We start from the raw sequence: 20,730 nt of genomic DNA, 5'->3' as shown, positions 1-20,730 counted from the left end.
AAGGAAAGAACGATATAAGATTTTCATTACTCAGCACGCTTTATCTGGCAGTCGATATTGGCAGTAAGCTTCCATACACAGAAACTATTTCACACTACAATTCAACGAACTGTAACGATCGTAGTTGTAGCAATCAAATGCCCAGAAAATATTCAGTGAAGGTGGCATCACAGACGTTTTCTACAACATCCTGGATCTCACTATAAAAATATTCCTGGATTTTGTACAGAGCAGTACAGAAGGCCAGAACTATTTTTCGAAAGCAGTTACCCTAAAATGTTATTGAAGAGCTGCGTGAAAAATGTTCTAGCTAGGGGACCCCACCCTCAGACTGTCAGGCTAGATGAACTGGCCCAAATCAGATCGCCTGCAGGTACCTCAGGTGGTTTCTGGTAGCCAAATGACCCCTGGAGATCTAAATTAAGATTAAAGTTAAAGAATTAAGATTTGTAAGAGATCCCAGGTCGGCATGTTACAGCACGCATGGAAACACCCGTGGAATCACAAGTGGACGCCAGGAACCCTGCAGCAGAAGGATCACAACTTCTCTCGACCACCGAGAAGAACAAGAGAAAACACCAAAAACAAAGGCATAAACTAGAAAAAGCTCTGGCGAATGTGATCTTGACAGACGATGATGCGAAAAATGAGGAAAACGCCATAATGCCCGGACCCTCAGGACTCGCATCAGGCACTGTAGACACTTCACAGTCAAAGGGGCTATCCTGAAGGCTACAAAGAAAAGAATCACCCTCAGAAAAGAAATTGACCCCAGCTGATGTTTCATACATTACTATCTATTAGAACTATTTTAGGGCAGGAAGGTCTACACATCATTTGTGGAGGCCAGCAGTGCCGTCTTAAGGCATGGGCCCACCCGGGCACCTCAAGAGAAAAGGGGCCTCACAAAAATGAGGTCTGGTTGAAATTTTCAATAATTTGCCTGGTAGGGCCTCAGAAAAATCACTTGGCCCGGGGGCCCATGATGATCTTAAGATGGCCCTGGAGACCAGACCACCCTAGAGTGACTTAAAGAGATAATCAATAGGCTATCACCTCCACCTAATGTTGAGGGTCACACTGGGCATCTAGCCTAGGTCTTGGTGATAGACCACCAACCACAAAGTTCTTTGTATTTGTTCCGAACAGATCCCTGAAACAATGAGCGTGCACAATGAAGATCTGGCATCTGGGCAGCTCCATTTGCGAACCGTCATCCAAGGAAACACAGGTAATACCCTGATGATAAGGGTGGAGAAAGTGATGGTTGACTGGCTTGCCACCAGATCTTTCACGGTGCACTGAGGGCTGAGCGCAGTAACGTTCAGGGAGCCATCCCGACAACAGAAGCCAGCCACAATGTCAACCTCACATCCTGAGAGACATCCCGATTTTAGGCAGCAAGACAGGCACAACCTGCCACTGAAGGGGGGGGGGGCTACCTCTAGAATCGTAACTGGAATGACAGATGACCCAGCAACGATAATGGAAACAGGATCCTGGGTCAAACTCTGATCTGTTCCTTTGGTCACTCATTTAACCATCATGGTTTACCATACATTGAGTGGTAGTTAAAACTACCCATGGGTAAGTAATATTTCTAATATACTTTGCCAAATGTTATTTAGGCAGATTAATTTACCACACAGTAAAGCTGCATCCTACAACCTTGCAGCTTCTTTTCGTGATCGAAGTAAATTTGCAGCTCTGATTCACGAACCATAGGTCAGAAACGGGATGATTATGGGTTGACTACCCACATTTCCCAACTTTTTGTTAAGAAAGAAATGGGGACTCATCCCAAAGCATGTGCGTATCTTGCCAAAGGTATCCATGCTTGGATGCTCCAGCAATTTAGATCATAAGAAGTTGTCGTTTTAACAAATGGTAATGAGAACTCAACAAGAATTGCCCTATCATGATTTACTTGGTCTATATGGCCTTATGATCTTGAAATCCTACAAGAGTTTTGCGAACTGGTGGAATACTGTGAACATAATATAAGAATGATAATTGGATGTGATGCCACATGCTCATCATACAGCATGGGGCAGTTCGGATATAAACCAGAGGTGAAACACTGTAGAATTCCTCATGGAAATAAATGTAATCTGGGCCAAAACAAGGACAACGACCATCACGGAATCATGAATAAGTTATTAATCTGTAACCTTTGTGTCAATAGATATTGCAAATGTGGTAAAGAAATGAGGGTCAGTGATGAACCCTCCTTATCAGATCACAGGTTCATAAATATCCATTATGAAGCAACAGTTGTCCCTACTTTTTTTTGGAATTTTAGGAACACAAACTGGGATATTTTTAAAGAAAACCTGGAAAACCAGCTCAACACTCTCGTCAACTCTGGAGATGAGATCTTAACAGTAGATGATTTGGACCACCATGCCATCATCCTGACAGAGGTGATCAGAAATTATGCAAATCAAGCGTGTCCACTCAAGCTTGACAAATCTAAAGTCTACTCAAAAAAATAGAGCACTGAAGATCTCTAACTTCTCTGGAAGGCACACTGGAAAGCTGTCAGGACTAAACTTTAATCAAACTGGACTCATTTTAAGGAAGTCCAGAGAAAGTTCAAAAAAGAAATCTAAAAAGTAAATAACTCTTGGCAAAAGTTCTGCACAGAAATGAAATCACTGTCAAAAACTGCCAAGGTAATCAAATTGATTAAAAACAATTCCTATGATGAAATAAATGTTATTGAGCAACCAGACAGAAACTGTACTAAAAACCCAGTGGAGACGCTGAAATGTCTACTAGATTTGTCTCTACGAAGCCAGCCTAGCTTTAGGATACATACCTTAAGTATGGAGGAGCTTCAAAAAGGTATCTTTCTACCAAAACCAGGAAAAGACACCTATTATAAATTATCATCCTTCAGAATGATTACATTATCTTCTTTTAAACTGAAGTTATTGGAGAGATTGATACTCTGGCATCTTCAAGATATTGCCCATTTAATGGGGAAGATTAATGTGAACGAGCATGGTTTTAACACTGGATACTCCACTGACTACTTTTCATCAATTTATCTGGAGAATTGAAAACACAATTATCAATGGACAATTTGCTATTGGTTTTTGCTCTGGTTTGCTCTGGATATTGTTGGAGCCTTTGATAACGTTATTTGAATCTCTACAAAAGGCACCAATACATACAATTCCCGCTAGGGGAAATTATATCTCCATTTTTATGGAACATAGTCTTCACCTTCTTGATCTCTGATCTTACATAAGGACCAGGATATACACAGGCTTATGCAGATGATCTAGTCGTGCTCATCGAAGGGCACGATTTATCAACACTGAGGCATCTGCTCAATAAATTTTAAACTCTGTCAACAGATGGGGGTGATAAACACAAAACAATTTTCTACGGAAAAAACCAAAATAGTGGTATTTACATGGAACAAAAAATGGGAACTTGGAAATTTAACCTGCAAGGGAGGAGAACTTATATGTGACAAAGTGAAATATATAGTGGATATCATTTGGACTCTAAGCTCCCTTGGAAATTCCATATTCAAGAAAGAGCTAAACAGACCACTAATATACTTATGCTATGCAAAAGAATTATTGGTAAAACCTGGGGTTTAAACCCTAAAACCACCCAGTGGATTTACACTGCTATTGCATGCCCAATGCTGAGCTATGGATGTGTGGTATGGCATCAGATGTTAGTAAAGAGCTCTTACGAGACTGTCTTACAAAAAGTGAAAAGATTAGCATGAATTTTTGGGAGCCCCACCCAGCTCCCCTTCAATTGCCCTTGAAACTGCTCTCAAGCTGCCACCTTTAAGATGGTATCTACAAGGAGAAGCTTTTAAGATCATGTACAGGCTTGAAAGAAAAGCAAACGACCAAATGGGATGCAAACCCTATTTCAAAAACCATTTTGACAGCTGCTGGGTAAAGTAGAAATTCCTTCTCTACTATGCCGAAAGACTCCTGTTACAAAATAAAAATATTAGACTACCCACATACTTAGGACAAGCGAAATTACTGTGACATAATTGATAACATTCCAACTGAAGCTATCGAATGCTACACTGATGGCTCCAGGATAACCAAAACTAGAGCTGCAGCAATCTTCCGCATCTCCAGAATGGATCATGGCTACCATAAGATACATCTGTATCTTGGTAAAACTACTAGTCTTCCAAGCTGAAGTACTTGCAATAACTATGCTTGCTGAAAACCTTATTGCTAAAGCGTATCATAACAAACAAATTGTTGTTCTCTCTGATAGCAAAGCAGCATTAATGGCTCTTGATAACTGTGTCTCAACTACCGCACTGATATGTTGAATAACTTAGCAGCACTTGACAATATCTACCTTTATTGGGTTCCTGGACATGTAAACTTTCAGGGAAATGAATTTACAGACCAGATAGCCAAAGAGGCAGTGAACCTGAAGCTATCTGGACCTGAATCTTCCTATCCTATTTTTATGTCAACCATAAAAGGAGATATAAAAACAATGGATAGAAAATAAACATTATCAGCAATGGAACTCGAGACAGGACTACAGACAGGCCAAGCTGGCATTGGGAACCCAACCGAATATTGCCAAAAAACTTATTTCACTGAATAGAAAACAGACTTGACAGGTTATACAGATCACTGGTCATGCTAACCTAGCAAAACACCTACACAAGATTCCGTGTCCAGAAAATTCACAGCCAGCAATTCACAGACAACAATTCACTGCATGAAAATTCACCACTAGGAAAATTCACTGACCAACAACTCACCTCCGGAAAATTCACCGCTATGAAAATTCACTGACAACAGTTCGATGCAAGTTAGTAAGGGAGTGAGTGATTGAATTACTGAGTCAGTGAGAAAGGGAGGGAGTGAGTTACTAAGTGAATAAGCGAGTGAGTCAGTCCATGAAAGAGCGAGCTACTGAGTCCAGCGAGCGAGTGCCCTAGAGAGCATGTGGCCGTGTGAGTGACCCATGAGTGAGTGACCTAATGAGTATGTGAGTGACCTAGTGAGTGATTAAGTAATTGAACGAGTGACCTAGTAAGTGAGGGAGTGAGTGAATTAGTTAATTAGTTTTAACCTAGTAGTGTCACAAATGATTAAAAAACCTGGTTGTTCTATATTATATTGTCTATATTACAATATTGACCTAATGTCATATTTATAGCTTCAGTGGTTTTGGCTTGGCGTGGTTCCAACGTATGACCCCCTCCATTATTGCATTAGTGAACCCCCCTTATGACTCCCTTAGGGGTCGAATATGGAAAAACCCTTTCTTAGTGAGTCTTTACGTCATGAAACCAAACTATTCACAAAATTTTATATTTATAGCTTCAGCGGTTTTGGCTCGGCAATGATGAATCAGTCAGTACATGTTATTTTATATACATTATATAGATACGCACTAAGACAGGATTTCTGAAAGTTCATCACCCATGGGGATCACGAGGTGTTCAAGTGGTATGGGGGGAATCATCGCTGAGTAAATTTGAGATTTCAGAATTCACACCAGTGAAGTCGCGGATAACTGCTAGTTCATCATAAAAAAAATCCATTGGTTACTGATGATCAACAATGTTTTTTATAATATCAAAGTGATAACAGATGATTTTGAGCATTTTAGGGGGTTAATATATCGCGTATCCACTTACTTTATTATCTTTTAATTCTATTATTATTCATTTTGACGTTTTATTTTAACTTTGTTTTACTCAGAAGCTTCATGAAATTATTGAATACATTCTCTTGTATTGTGCAACAGCAATTTGTAATTTCTTCCGTATCATACAAATTTTTTCTAATAAAATCATTATTAAAACTTCCCGCCATATCTTTAGGGTCACTCACTCACTAGATCATTCACTCTCACTCACTCACTAGATTATTCACTCACACTTACTCACAGGGTCACACACTCACTCACTAGATCATTCACTCTCACTTACTCACTAGATCATTCACTCTCACTTACTCACTAGATCATTCACTCTCACTTACTCACTAGATCATTCACTCTCACTTACTCACTAGATCATTCACTCTCACTTACTCACTAGATCATTCACTCTCACTTACTCACTAGATCATTCACTCTCACTTACTCACTAGATCATTCACTCTCACTTACTCACTAGATCATTCACTCTCACTTACTCACTAGATCATTCACTCTCACTTACTCACTAGATCATTCACTCTCACTTACTCACAGGGCCACACACTCACTCATTAGATCATTCACTCTCACTTACTCACTCACTAGATCATTCACTCACTTACTCACTCACTAGATCATTCACTCATTCTCTCTCTAGATCAAGATCATTCACTCACTCACTCTCTCTCTAGATCATTCACTCAATCACTCATCCACTCAGTAGCTTACTAATGGATTCAGTAGCTCAGTCACTCACTAGATCACTCATCCCCTCAGTATCTCACTCACTCATGGACTCAGTAGCTTGCTCGCTCACTCACTCCCTCACTCAGTAATTCACTTGCTCACTCCCTCGCTTACTGACTCGCATCGAACTATTGCCGGTGAATTTTCCTAGCAGTGAATTGCTGATCGGTGAATTTTCCTAGTGGTAAATTGTTGTTGGTGAATTTTCCGTAAACCCAAGATTCACCTATTTGTCCCGTGTGTGGAAAGAAAGACTAACTCCACTTCATTATGTGGGACGATGCCTCGTCTTCTCTATCCCAAGAAGAAACTACTTTGGTGATTATCAGGTGACACTCAAGTGAAGTAGTAAATGTAGCCAGCATTTACAACTTGATAAATTTTCTTAATTATACTAAACACCTGGACTCATGGTGAGTATCAATTCTCTGCTCTGTCTTAAACTCCCATGTGCTATTCTTCAATACCTTCACGCTGAGTTCTTGGCCATATCCCTAGGAGACCACCTCTTTTCCTTTTCTTAAAAAGGGTATCACAGACAGCAGCCGCCTCCTTATTTATTTAGATACAGCCTTTATTGGATGCAGTTGTACTTTAATATCCCACGTACAGGGGTTCAGTAAAATGCTAACAGTTACCATACCTACCATTCCCAACACCATTGCAAAACCTCTGGGAAATTTCCACAGTATGTTGTTACTTCATGTGTACAAGATCCCCAATTCATGTTATGCTACTTGGTGTCAGAGAAATGAGGAAAAATTGCCTAAGCTCTTCCAACACGGGACATTACAGAATGATGATGAATGATAATCATCCTTGTATCTATGTAAATATTGTATCCTCGTAAAATCTATGACACTTTAAAAAAATTGGTCTTTCTAACAGATCCAATGGAAGAGCTACCATTAAGATGCCTAATCTTTTTATCCTTGTTTAAACATTGAGCACCATTATGTTTCACTAAGTATTATTATTGATACATATAGCATGGTATTGCAAACATTCTTTAATCAAGCCATAATTATATGCTATGCGAAATGAAGAAATTATAAAGCTTGAGGTACTTAAATTTATAGAACACAAAATAATATAAGCATGGCCCTTTAAATATAAAGGGCATGATTGTAATGGCTGCCTGAAATTACAGCTTCAGTCCGTTTGGCAAAACCTAAATATCCCTTCAACAGGACACAGAAGTGTCTTGAGACATGTATTGTTCAACTTGTTAGAACTTCCCCAAAACAGCTCTTACAGAGCTCCAACATTAGACATCAAATTCAGCAGTGGCAAGTCCTGATACCGGAGCTCCAAATTGAACATCCTCTATTTGCAAAATACTTTGTTGAAATATAATATTTGTACAGTGAAACTTGAATGAAACGGAACGTCAAGAGACTGAAATATTATTCAGTTTTATACAGGTGTGCATCAAAGCACTAATCATTGATGGGATCGTCTTTGATTCTGTTTAAGACCAGTTTCCGTCTCATACAGTGTCCACCTTAGACAAGTTTCATTGTATTTATTATATTTCTACCTTTAGTCACATTTTATTACCATACTTATTAGGACTCATCTCTTTTACACAGCAAACATCTGTGCTCCACACTAACTTCTTTTTCTGAAAAAAATAAGGGAAAAATTCCCGAAACCATGAAAATTGGAAAAAAAGGAGAAATAAAAAAAATGTATTCTGAAGATGTAAAATATGGATGTATGGTAACCCTATGAAAACAGTAAGACTAAGGTAAAATTGTGTAACTTAAATCATTACCTCACCAAGTAACTCTGCATGAACTTTTGACACTCCATAAATTGTGCGTGGCCGCTGAATGCAAAAATCAGGAGTAGGATTACGAGGCGAATCTGGACCAAAAGCACCGATGGTACTTGGAACAAAAATTTTCAGTTTATATTGTTTTGATAATTCCATAACATTGTGCAATCCTTCAATATTAACTCGCATTGCAAGAGGGACGTTATCTTCTCCTACAGCACTTAGTAAAGCACTAAAATGAATCAGCCAGTCAATGCGATAATTAACAATTATTTCTTGCAAGTTTTTGAAATCCAGTATGTCTGCATATATATAAGGACCTGTGCAAAAAAACATTTGAATAGACTTGAATACTTTATCATAGATCATTCATCACTTTCTTTTTTCAATTCAACATACTGTGCATTCTAATATACAGTGAAATCTGTATAACGTCAACAAATTGAAATAAACTTCCGTTTTAGACAGGTTTTTGTCTTATAAAGGTGAAAATAAAATCACTAATTGTTGAACAGACTATATTTTGATTCTGTTTAAGACAGGTCTCTCTTATACAAGTTTCACTGTATATAATATGCACAGTAAAACACAGACACAATAGACTTTCAGCCTAGCCAAGTGGCTGCAAAAATAGTTTCTTTCCGATTATTTGTTTTAAAAAGCAAAACAAACATGCAAATTTAAACTGTCTTCAATCATTTTTTTTTTCTTTTGTGAATCTTGCACGAGTACTATAGCTTTTTTTTTAAAAAACATGTAAAAGAATTTTAAATATTGACTTTCGATCACTTTAGATTGCAAGTATAACAACTTGGGTTATTAACTAAAAGGATTAGGTTTTATACAGCAACATTTTTTTTACCTATGTACACAAATGTGTGTAAAAAGGTGGTTATGCTAAAACAAGAAACATACTTTTATGCAGATTAAAAAATTTCACAAAAAAATAGATGTACAGTGAGCCAGCACCTCCTAGAGATAGGACTTAACACTGTTTACCATAAACGTCATTCAGACTACTTAGCAAGTTCGCCACATTTTGAAACAGTATCCTATTTAGTTTCTTCTCATTTTGGCGTAGAATCTTCCTGATTGGCTCGCAAATAACGCACAGTGATTGGATGTGGGGCATACAAATCGCCAATTCTGAGCCCGATCATAACTTTTCCTCACAACGATGATACTGACACGAGCAGAGAAGTTCTTTCCCTGAATATTCTGAAGAAAAATGGACTACTTACTGACATCACAAGCAGACTGCAGATGCCTTCTATCTCTAGGAAGTGCTGAGTGGGCCCTCTGTATTCGCGGTCTCTTTCCCGGTCTTCAGAAAAACACTGTTACAGTGCCAATTCTTGTCTTGAAACAGAATATAGATTGTACCTGTTTGTTAAGAGGGAACATGACTGTTGAATGAACTGATTGCTAAATGAATGTTTTAAAAACTTCTCTCAAAGATTTTTTTACTCCTCCTGGAAGTGTTTCTAAAAGACTTAAATTTTTCTGAAAGTGATAACTTGCAAGGAAAATTTGTTAGTTAACATTATTAGTTAACGTTAATACTGCATCAATGAATCTACAGTAAGACTCATCAAGAAAAATATAACTTAAAATTTGTTCAGCAGTTGCTGTGGCTATTCGAGATGCAAATCTGAGCCGATCTCTTCATTAGGAAGTCACGGAGAGCAATAGGTCTAAAACAGAACAATTGCATTTCAGCCATAGTTAGAAAAATCTATGCCAGTTGGCAACACAAATATTACACATAAGCATTACACAGACAAATTTCACGTTAGGTTCACAACATGTACAGGCACATTCCTGCATGTACCAATTTATAGAAATTCTGTAGAGCAATGTGCACAAGGTGCATGTACGGTTCGGTAGTAGTTGTAGCTACGCCTGCTACCATATAGCCCTGAATCCTTATGTCTTTTCCAGTAGAAAGTGCTGCTTTTCTGTCCGTGCAATAGAAAAAATATGCATGCAAATTAAGCTATACATATCTTGCATATATGTTATAACTGTCATTATTAAATTTGCAAATCCACGAGAATTTAAAGGAAAGATCACAAATTACAGTAAAAAACATTTTGTACGAACAATAGAAAAGCTTAGGCTATGAAAACACTTTTCCTGAATTGCTTTAAGCCAGGGTTTCCCAACATTTTTTTCGCTATACCCCACCAAAGCATCTCGTAAAATCCTGATAGCCCCTCCCTTAAGTAACACATGGAGGGGGATATGGGCCCCATACAGCCCTCCTCCTCCTAAGATGTGAAAATATGGATGTGAATGAATGCTGTTAGCATATTTTAATTGAAATATACTATATCAGAACAGAAATCTAATTAAAATGGATCTTTTGATTATAAAAATGGTTAATTAAAGGTAAAATATACATTGGAATTACATTTAAAAGTTTTTGGTTTTTTTGGCCAACATGAAGTACAGTTTTTGTCTTTCGACGTTTCGTTCGCACGAGTGGCAAACATTTTCAAGAATTGAGTAACACGGGCAAAAGGGTACTACTTATCAAGGTTTCTAGAATATATAAGGTTATCTGTTAGCTTCAGAATGAAACTCATTTTGACGTCACCCGATTTCTCACATGACCTACTCAAATGGGAGCATAACATAAAATTGTGTATTTGTAATGAATTTTTTCGTATAGTGTTCAAGCTCAGAACTTCATTTTTTTTGAGCAGATGTCACAAAACACAAAAACCGTTTATTGTCAAGATAAATTTTTTAAAAATTAAAAAAATGTATTTGATTTTTAATGAATTTTTTTCCCAACTCATGCATGCAATGTTGAGTCAATGGAAGCAGCTTCTGTCTTTGCAACATTAACATTTATGCCCCCGTGGAAATGGTCCTTATTCTAGTCATTTTTAATAGATTTTAATTTATTTTACCTTGTTTCCTGGATCGATCGGCCGCAGTCTTTATTTTGGTTGTCAGATTCTGTGTTATATTTCTACAATATTTCCTTTATCTCTCATGAAGTTATGTAAATTAGATGCAAGCCCAATACCGCGCCTTCGATCTTGTGATTGGTTCTGCCATGAAGCATTGTGGGAGTGCTCCTGTATAAAAACCAGATAGAGATGTGCACGACTACCACTTCTTCCGACTAACTTCCTGTCTTCATTACTAAAGCGTCACGCCCTGTTGAGGTGTGAGCCAGATCGTCTCTCAGTTAAAACAATGTGTTAAATTTCGGAAGATGTGTCTTTGGCACCTCACCCGCCTCATCGCTTGACTTCATGCGATAATCCAACGTCGTCGTGATCCATCGCCTATGGATTGATTAGTGGCCAGATCGGCTACCCTTGGATGCCCACCTCCAGTTTCCTACGCAGTGGCTGAACTGTAGTCTCAACGGATGTTTCAAGACACAAAACTGTCTGGACCTGGTGTCAGGGTGTCTCCTGCCGTGGTATAGAGAACGCCACTAATTGACTGAGACATCTTGTGGACTATGTGAACTAATATGCGAATACCTGGACATAGCGGTGAGATTGTTCTATTTTATTGTCTCATTGTAATATCTGAGAGAAAAGGCTGTGATAATTATTTGTAAAAATGTTATAATAATTAATAGTTAATAGAATAAATATTTATAGTTTAACTGAAGTCTTGTTCCATTCATTATTGTCATCTATTCAATGATCACTGGGGTTAAATTGATAAAGAACCAGGGAATGCATGATAAACGTTCCATCTTCCACGAGAGGGAAATTCTGGAAACCATGAGAGAATTATCAGGAACGCGTCTTTACGGAGAAAAAAACATACAGGGAAAGAAAAATGTTAGACACATTTAAAAGTGTTTAATAATTTTGATTGAATTAAGAAAAAAAATTTTTTCTTGGTAATACAGTATTTGTCATTATTATTTTGAACTGGTCCATACCTAAATTAGAGCAATGTATGCTTGCAGATTTCTTTTGCACAATGCAAGAACACCTGAACTTGTTTAAACAGTTATACTGTAGTGAAATCGATTCCCAGACAGGATGCCACGGAACCGTGGGTAAGGGGTTTTCATTTGTTTTTTTACTGCAGTAAAAAAAATTCATCCCGCTCTTTCCTAGCGTCGTCTTAACGTATTGCTACAAAGTGGCTCCAGGAACACTCTTTTAGACACTTCCGCTACTCTTAACGGTATGAACGAAGCGTTTCATCAGCAACTACAAACATCCTCATTGGAAAATATAATTGATCACAAAATTAAATTGAGAGGTCTTAATATTGAACTTCATAGAATAATTTTTCAGTTTCATTCACAGTGGGAAAAATGAGAATCTTGCCACACACATACATTTAAATTTATTTGTGGTGACTCACATCACGTAATACTTATTTATTAACACGTTTTGTTAATAATTTAGTGTGAACTATATTTTATGACTGAATTTGTGGTATGTTATGTTAACTAGAAAAAAAAAGTAATGATGTAAAAAAATTCTACATTGTAACTCACCATAAAAGTCAGCTGAAGAGCAGGAGATTGTTCAATGTTGGGCGAAACACTCATGTAGGTATATTCACGATAGATGCTCATGCAAATTGCGTAACTTTATAAATTTCAAGCGATTTTTCTACTCTAAAATTTGAAAACTTTTCTCTAAATTTGTAACAAAAATTTATATTTGTGAACCTATCATTAGAATAAATGAACAATACTATACTGGGAAAAAAGCACAACGAAAACTCGCAACGTAATTCACTGCATGCAAAGAAAACTACAGTACATCACCAGTCATGTGCACCTTGATGACCGATTCAAAACAATATATTCAGCTGGTACTTCACTGATTAGTCGCTGACATCTGCCATGCACAAGCCAATTACTTCCTTCATTTCTGAGAACAGGTTAATACGCCCTCCATCGTTACAATTGGACTGCTAGAGATTTTTAGGTGTTTTGCTGCTTGGTCGGTCATAAATATCGGAAATTCCCAATCACTCACCAGTTTATAGTACTTTGAAGTTATGCGGCTTGGCCTCTGGCGAGTAGCACAAATGTAAAACGTGTGTCTGGATCCCCTGTCCTATTGATGCACCCACTGTATCCCTGGGGCAGAGCAAGAAAGCCTCCACACAACTGAAAATAAGAGAAAGAAAAGATGGCTCTCACCAGAAGGAAGGTCCCACAGAGCTCCGGGCTGAAGTCTCAGGAGGAATTTTTTCATATAAGTCTACAACAGCTGCGGGGGGGGGGGGGGGATGATCGGGAAATCCTGCCCCGATTCCTACAACACATCGCAATCCAGAAGCCTTGTTCGATGACGTGGGGGCCCATTGCTGAGAGATACTTTGTAGATAAATATTTTTTTATTTTTCACACTGTAAATTTACTATGTAGGCGCCCATGAGAATCAGTCTGGCTCGGGCCCCGCCAAAGATCCCAGCCTTGGTGCCCTGCTACAGGATATGAGGGCCATTATGGCCCCCATATCTTGTAGCAGGGCCCTAGGCTGGAATCTTTTGCGGACCCCCTTGGTCAGATTTTTAACGGGCCCCTTCTGTAGTTAATTTATAGCGTGAAAAAGCAAAAAAATTATGATAACCGTCCCGGGCCATGCCACAGCGTATTGTGATTAAGCTCTTTATGGGGGCAATACATCCAAATGAATTTTATTAATCAATTAAATTATTTTTACGGTGAATAAATACTCAAAAGTGAATTTTTTTGGTGGTACCAACAACATGATTCAGAAAAGATGCCAACAGCAACAGAAATTTTAGGGCATGTGATGATAATGTTACCTCTCGATATAACAATTCCTCTACAACGAGATTTTTTTCTTGGTCCGTAATCATTATCGAGGTTTCACTGCATTTCATTTAGCTATTGTTTATTTGTCTCGGTGTTATTAGTCATACAGTATTTTGTCAAAAATGTTTCGATCCAGGCTCCCGAACTCGATAGTGAAATATGGCTCTCGGAGTGTACTTGTTTCGGTTTCAATCATTATCGGTCTATTTTTCAACCTTTCTTTTTCTCCTGTATCGTCTGGAAGCCTCCTTCCCGAAAGGTCACGTTCAAACAAAAGAAGAGATGCTTACAACAGCGGGAACAAGAAAGGACCAAAGCACCTCCACCCCATATCGCCTCCAGATGCAATCCAGAGATGCACGCCTTCGGGCACCTATGATTGGCACCGAGGGAGAATGATAATTGAAGATCTAGTGTCGTTGTTGACCGTGAGCAAAATACTACAAATTGTTACAAAATAAACCAAGGACAATTCGAATGCGATTTTACAAAAAGTATTGAAATAAAATTGAGATTTTTTTTATTAAACTTTTTTTTGGGGGGCAATTTTTTTAATCATAAAAATTGTTTTTCCGATTGTTTTTCCGCTGGCCAAATACAAGTTTATGCCTATGGCTTCTTGAATCTTTGAAGACCGGACACACCCCGCTTCCCAACTCAGACAGATATCAAAGCGTACCTGGAGGATGGGGTGTGGTGGAATTTTTTTATTTTTTTTTCACATTATCAATACTCCACAACGGGCAGATCATAATATACAATAAAAAATTAACTATAAAATCAACATAATCTTCTGAAGTTCTTGAGGAGTCGAGGTTCTTGGTTCTGGTCGAGAGGCTCCTGAACCTTTGAAAAATTATCATTTATTTTTTGTTTCCTTTTTTTTAATCAATATTATAATTCACTTGTTGTTTATTTGATTCTATGTTCTACTCCCACCCCCAGTCGAATTTTGTTGTACAGGCTCGAAAAATGTTTCGGCATTGGCCCTCAAGATCTGTTATGAATGGACATTTAAAATGTACTGTTTTTTCCCAATATTTTTCAAGAAAACATTGGGGGGGGGCGGCGGCCAAAAGTTATTTGTTCTCCCGCATATATGGGACTCAAGCGTGTACAAAGGAGAGGGAGCATTGCAATGGTGTTTTCATTAATTATTGGGGAGTGGGGGGGGGGAGGGGGAGACTCAGTGCTCTTATGAAATATATTGCACAGGAGGCTCAAATGGCCTCCACCTCTAGGTTCTGGCACCTATTCTTCATAGAGCGTATTTTTTTAAATTTTGGTTTCACTATCATTGCTTTCCAATTCCCCCCTCCCCAGCATCTTTGGGCTTCTTTTCATGTCGGCGCCATGCACCCCCCCCCTCCCGGTCGCAGTGAGCAAAAGAAGAGACACTCAGTTTTTGCCAGGCAAACAAGAAATACCCCTCCCCACTGAAAGAAACTTATGCCTTCTAGACCAGACCAGACTCCGAATTTTTCGATGGTAACTGGCCCTTAAAGCGGGCCATTAGCCAACAAACAGGCTGGGGTCCCTTGGGGGGACCCCCGCTGAAGGGAAAGACAAGTGAGTAATGTATGTGAAGTTGTGTAAGTGCATGTATGAAATGCGAAGGTTTGGGAATAAATCCTCTTTTGTCAAAAAACGGTGGTCAATTAGATGGTCCTGGCAATTTTTTAAAGTTAAAGGAAGGTAAAATGCAGCCGCTGCCTTACGTTATTAGTATTTTTAATATTAGCTGCACTGTGAAGAAGCCCGGTCGGGCAAAACGTCTTTGATGTTTGCCTGAGCGTCTCGTATTGGTTGAGAAATGACTCGATTCCCTATTGGCTGGAACCTGAAAAATACACATTTCATATACAAAAAATAAAAAGTTAGTGACAAGGCATGGGAAAAACAGAGACAGGGTTAGTACAATTAAAAGAAAAAGTCGAGAAAAAGATAGTGAGAAGTTCACGACTAAAAATCAAGTGAAACAACGATTTTTTTATTTATTATTATTTTTTTTTTTTATTTTCCAAGAGAAAATTTTTTTTTCTAAGTTTTTTTGAAGAAGCATTTATTTTTTTGATAGGGAAAAGATGGTGAAAGGAAATGAAGTAAGGTTGAGAGTTTTCCGATTAAAAATAGAATTTCAGAGAAATTCAGCGTGGAGGCCTAGACTTTTCCAAGAATATTTCCTGCTTCTGCGATAAACTTTACGAAAACAGCTTGCCGCTCTTTTTTGGTTTTTACTTTGAGAATGTCCTCGAAGCACAGTTTCGCGTACTCGAATACGTAGTAAGTCGAGTTGGAGCAGTCATCCATCTCGGAGTCAGATGGTTCAGCTCGGCTGATAGCTGATGGTGCTGTCGATGGTTCGGCATGTTTTGGCTGCTTTTAGGCAACTGACTTCTGGATTTTTTCAAAGTTTTGTCGGAAGTCTGTAGAGCGACTTAGCGACTTGAAGTCCGTAGAGAGGGTTTTCGTTACGCGATTGGACGGTGAGGTCTCTCTGGACTTTTTTCGCTCAGACGACTGGACTTGCATTTTCGGCGACTGTTCGAGAAATTTCGGGGGGACAAGTGCAGATTTTCTGTTGTGGTGCCAAATTTTGGAGAGGGGGGCACGAAGAGTTATTCAATTTAAGTTGGACGCTTCTTGGCACCATGGCGATGGGACCGTTTCCATTTTTTTCTGTCCATGTTATCGAGCTGGCTTCAGAGTTGCCGTTTTTGGTGTATTCAGCAGCATTTTCTCGGCTTTCATCTTTTTTAGCTCGACAATATATGTGCTACACCTTTTGTAGCTGGCTGGGTGATCACCAGATTTGCAGTTAACACAGGACGGCTTGTCGACGCCAGACTTTTGAGCATGGCTGTCCCGTATACTTTTCGGTGCATTTAATGCATCTTTCTTCGAAGCTGCAGGAATCCGGTCGATGAGACCAGCGTTGGTATAGGGTGCAACGGACTGGTGTGAGTCGACTGGGGAAGCGACGGAATGGTGAGAAAACCACTGAGATGAATTTAAGAGTGGAGACGTCACTAATTCGGCGGGACAGATGGTCACAGGGGAGCGTGATTTTCCATAGTACAGGTTTCCTCCCTCGAGACGATTTTCTTTTGGAAGACATCTGGGAAATGCTGAGAACGTTGAAACCAAGTTTTTTTAGTTCAGTTTCGATGTCAGAAGTGGGCGTTTTGTTGCCCAGGCCTTTCAGTACAACACTAAAGGTGTCTCGGTTGCCGTTTGAGATACGGGAAATATCGATGTTTTGGCTGCGAAGAAAATTCAGCGCACTGTTGAGATCAGTCATGCTTTGGAATGAAATTTTATAAAGTTCACTTTCAAACTTGACTTGAAAATTATTTGAGCAGATTTCTCGCAGGGGGTCCGCGATTTCGAACCAGCGGTCATCCAACGAGATGTAGATGGCCAGGCTTGTCCTGTTTTCTTGCGGCGGGTTGGTTCTGTCAGTTATCACTGGAGGCGTGGTGTCTTTAGCAGGGACGAGTTTTGATTGGTCCTCTGTGGCCGTCTTTTTGGACGGGGCCTGGCTTGCCGCTTAGGATTGTGGGATAACCTGTGCTGTCGAATTTACGAAGGTGATCGTTGGAATTGCGTCAGGATGTCCGGAAATGTCACCGGGAAAAGTTCGATTTATCTGGAAAAATGCTTGGTGGTGGGACTTCGATTGTGGTTTCGAGGTCTGCGCATGTGCCATTTGGGATTTGGCTTGCTCAACCTCAACACCCCCTATAGATAAGAAAGCCTCCCCGCTGCTGACGTCACAACTAGTGACTAGCCAGGTGGAGGCTGAAGGAAAACGAAGCAACCATGTTTGCACGTTTTTTATTCGTTGGTGTTAGTGTTTTTAAGTTTGTTAGACGACATTTTAAAATTTATTTTTGTGTTATATTCCTTTTTAATTAATCATGTCTCGTGGATGCCAAGAGACAGAGGCTTCTCTTATTTTAATTTACTGAAAAATAAGATCGTTCATCAAAGGCTGGCTTCTATAATCAAGGAAGGACATCAGTGCCGAAAGTTTTCGAGTAAGTATTTTTATTGGATTTGTTTTTAACCCTACCAGTGAAAATTATGACATTATTTACAATGAATAAAACAAAAGAATTTATATCTATGTTTTAAATAGTGTATATATAGTGATATTTTATATAATTTGCGGAATAGGATTATACAATACATTTGTGTGTAAATTTTGCCTAAATCTATCCTAGCAAAACTACATTCATGCTGCAAAGAAATAATTATTTGTTTTAAAATACGGTAAGACCTAAATATAACGATAATCTGTGAACCAAAAAAATGTACATATATTGTTGTAGAGGGATTATCATTATATCGAGAGGCATCAGTTTAGCACTAGAGTATAAACATTTCCGAACAAGACTTGAAAAACATCGTTGTAGAAGAATTCATCGTTATATCGAGTATCGTTGTAACGAAATTTCACTAATTAATTTTTCAAAACTACAATTCTAAAGTACATTGTATGTATAAAATTCGGGTAAGTTGGCTAGAAAGATAGTCACTTAGCAACAGTATTGAATATTGTATTAATTTTTTTTTAATTTTTGGTTTTCATAAACTTATTCTAAACGATTATTATCTTTATACCCAAGGACTAGGTGTAAGGTTCAGGACAAAAAGTGCAAAGAAGGCCTGGGAGAAACAGGAGTCGCGAGAGAAAGAAAGGGGAATAAAAGGAAGACATTCGAAAAAGGAGGGGAGGTGTAAAAGTTTGTACCGAAGATACAGGACGGTTTCGTTGGAGGTGTTGGATAATAAATTAAATAAAGTGTTGTTTTCTTCCATTGGTAGTCTAGAAATCCAGTTATTTCGTCCTGGGATCGTAGTGGAGGTACAGCCAAGGACCTACGACCGATAGGAAATCGGGGGAAAGTTTACTGGCACAGTCGACAGGATGAGGTCGTAGCTTCAACGACTCAAGATTGTGAGCTGAATTCGAAGAAGAGTGTCCTAGCGACAGTGGAACCACCCGGTTCGTATAGAAGGATAGTAGCAGCGTCGAGCACCCACGCTGTTTTTTTTTTCGTGAAGTCAACCTGACAACTGCTGAGAGGGGCAATCCTGCCCAGGCAAAAAGGAGCAAGTGTTGTACGGCGGTATCGAGACGATAAATAAAGATGGCGTATTTGGCAAGGGGGAACAAGGAGGATCTGGAGACCATGGCCGCCAATCCTGGAGACCATGGGGGTAGAAGTCCGACCGGAGTTCAACTTAATGCAACCAGTGAGTACCATACAGGAAAGTGAACTGTACAACGAAGCGACATGCAGAGAGATGCTGAAAACGATCATAGGCAATAGGAAAGAAAGAGAAGAGATGGAGATGGAGGAGAGGCGTAGAGAGATGGAGATGGAGGAGCGGCGTAGAGAAAAGGAGATGGAACATGAACTCGAAAGACTGAGGATCGAGACAGGAGTCAGAAGAGAGGAGAATAATCAAGCTGGGCGCGGCAGAACCCCCAGCCGGGATTTCCAGAACATGATGCAAAAGCTCAGAATGGAAGAAGACATAAGTCTGTACCTGGTGCTGTTCGAGCGGCAAGCTCATCGCGCGGCCCTGGCACGGGAAGATTGGTTAGCTGAGCTCTTGGGACTTCTTCCCTACGAGATGAACCAGTTAATTGCCCGCGAGCCGGAAGAGCAAGTACAGGACTATAATCAAGTTAAGGAATTGTTATTGCGGACATTCAAACTCACCCCAGAGAAGTTCCGACAGATGTTTTCTTCGCGCCAAAAGAACCAAGAGGGCACCTGGAGAGATTTCTACCACGAACTGTGTACCTATTTTGATGGATGGACGGAGGCTTTGGGAGTCACGACGTTTGAGCAACTAAGAGATTTAATCATCACCGATCAAATGAAAAAACGCGTCCCAGCAGATTTTAAAGAACACTATCTGGACGAATGGAGTGATATGGTGTCACCAAGTGAGCTATCGGAGAAACTAGATAGATTCGATGATGTGAAGAGGACTCTAAAGACACCCTTTCCTAGTGACAGGACGAGAACCCCAAGACCGGTTCATCAAAATCCGAGATGGAAAGCCAGCGGAAACCAGAGGCTTCAGGGTGAGCCCTTCACACCTAAGGCAACGATGGGTTTGAATACCAGAGAGAGAGCCGCTGTCACTTGTTATGCGTGTGGAGCAGAAGGCCATATAGCAAGGTTTTGTATTACAAGAGGTCAGCAGAAGCCATTGGACAAGGCTCGGGTGAACTCTGTCCAGACTGAAGAGAGAGACATGAGTGAAGAAACCGCAGTCCTGACGGCACGTATCACGGTGGCGGCATCTGATGTTAATGCGAACATCGACTCATTGCATACTGTGGATTTGAAATGTGGTCAGAAGACGATCAGAGCCATAATCGACTCCGGAGCTCAGATCTCAGTCGTTAGGTCGGATTTGGTTGAGATCGACGAAAATGAAGGTGAAGGGAAAATAAGGATCAAGTCCGCCTTTGGTGAAAGCGAGATATCCCCTCTGAAAATATACTTGATGAAGATCAACGACGGCAAGCACGGATACGTGCCGATTACTTGCGCAGTGTCGAGTCGGTTGGCAAATGAAATGCTAATATGCCCAACAGCATACGAAGCTCTCTTGGGGAATCTACTGTTACTAAGTCCGATCAATGAGCCAACCCGTGAGGGGGATACGAGTGCCTCTACGGATGTCATGATCAGTCCCCTGGAGTACGCTACGGCCACAACTC

At 39.6% G+C, this 20,730-nt stretch overlaps 1 protein-coding gene across 4 annotated transcripts in view; it reads right to left on the bottom strand.

The window, feature by feature from the left end:
- The window catches only part of Tdh (L-threonine dehydrogenase), a 310,905-nt gene that overhangs the window by 127,886 nt on the left and 162,289 nt on the right, over positions 1–20,730 (bottom strand). For all 4 annotated transcript variants that reach the window (XM_089255433.1, XM_089255431.1, XM_089255434.1 and 1 more), the window contains one exon: positions 8,189–8,511. In XM_089255433.1, coding sequence (XP_089111559.1) covers positions 8,189–8,511 — 323 coding nt within the window. The remainder of the gene's footprint in view (positions 1–8,188; positions 8,512–20,730) is intronic.

Source organism: Pholcus phalangioides, unplaced genomic scaffold, assembly GCF_987345545.1.
Source record: "Pholcus phalangioides strain wild (caught in Gottingen) unplaced genomic scaffold, Ppha-v1.0 ptg000042l_1, whole genome shotgun sequence".
NCBI lineage: Eukaryota > Metazoa > Arthropoda > Arachnida > Araneae > Pholcidae > Pholcus > Pholcus phalangioides.
This window is presented reverse-complemented; position numbering and strand designations above follow the sequence as displayed.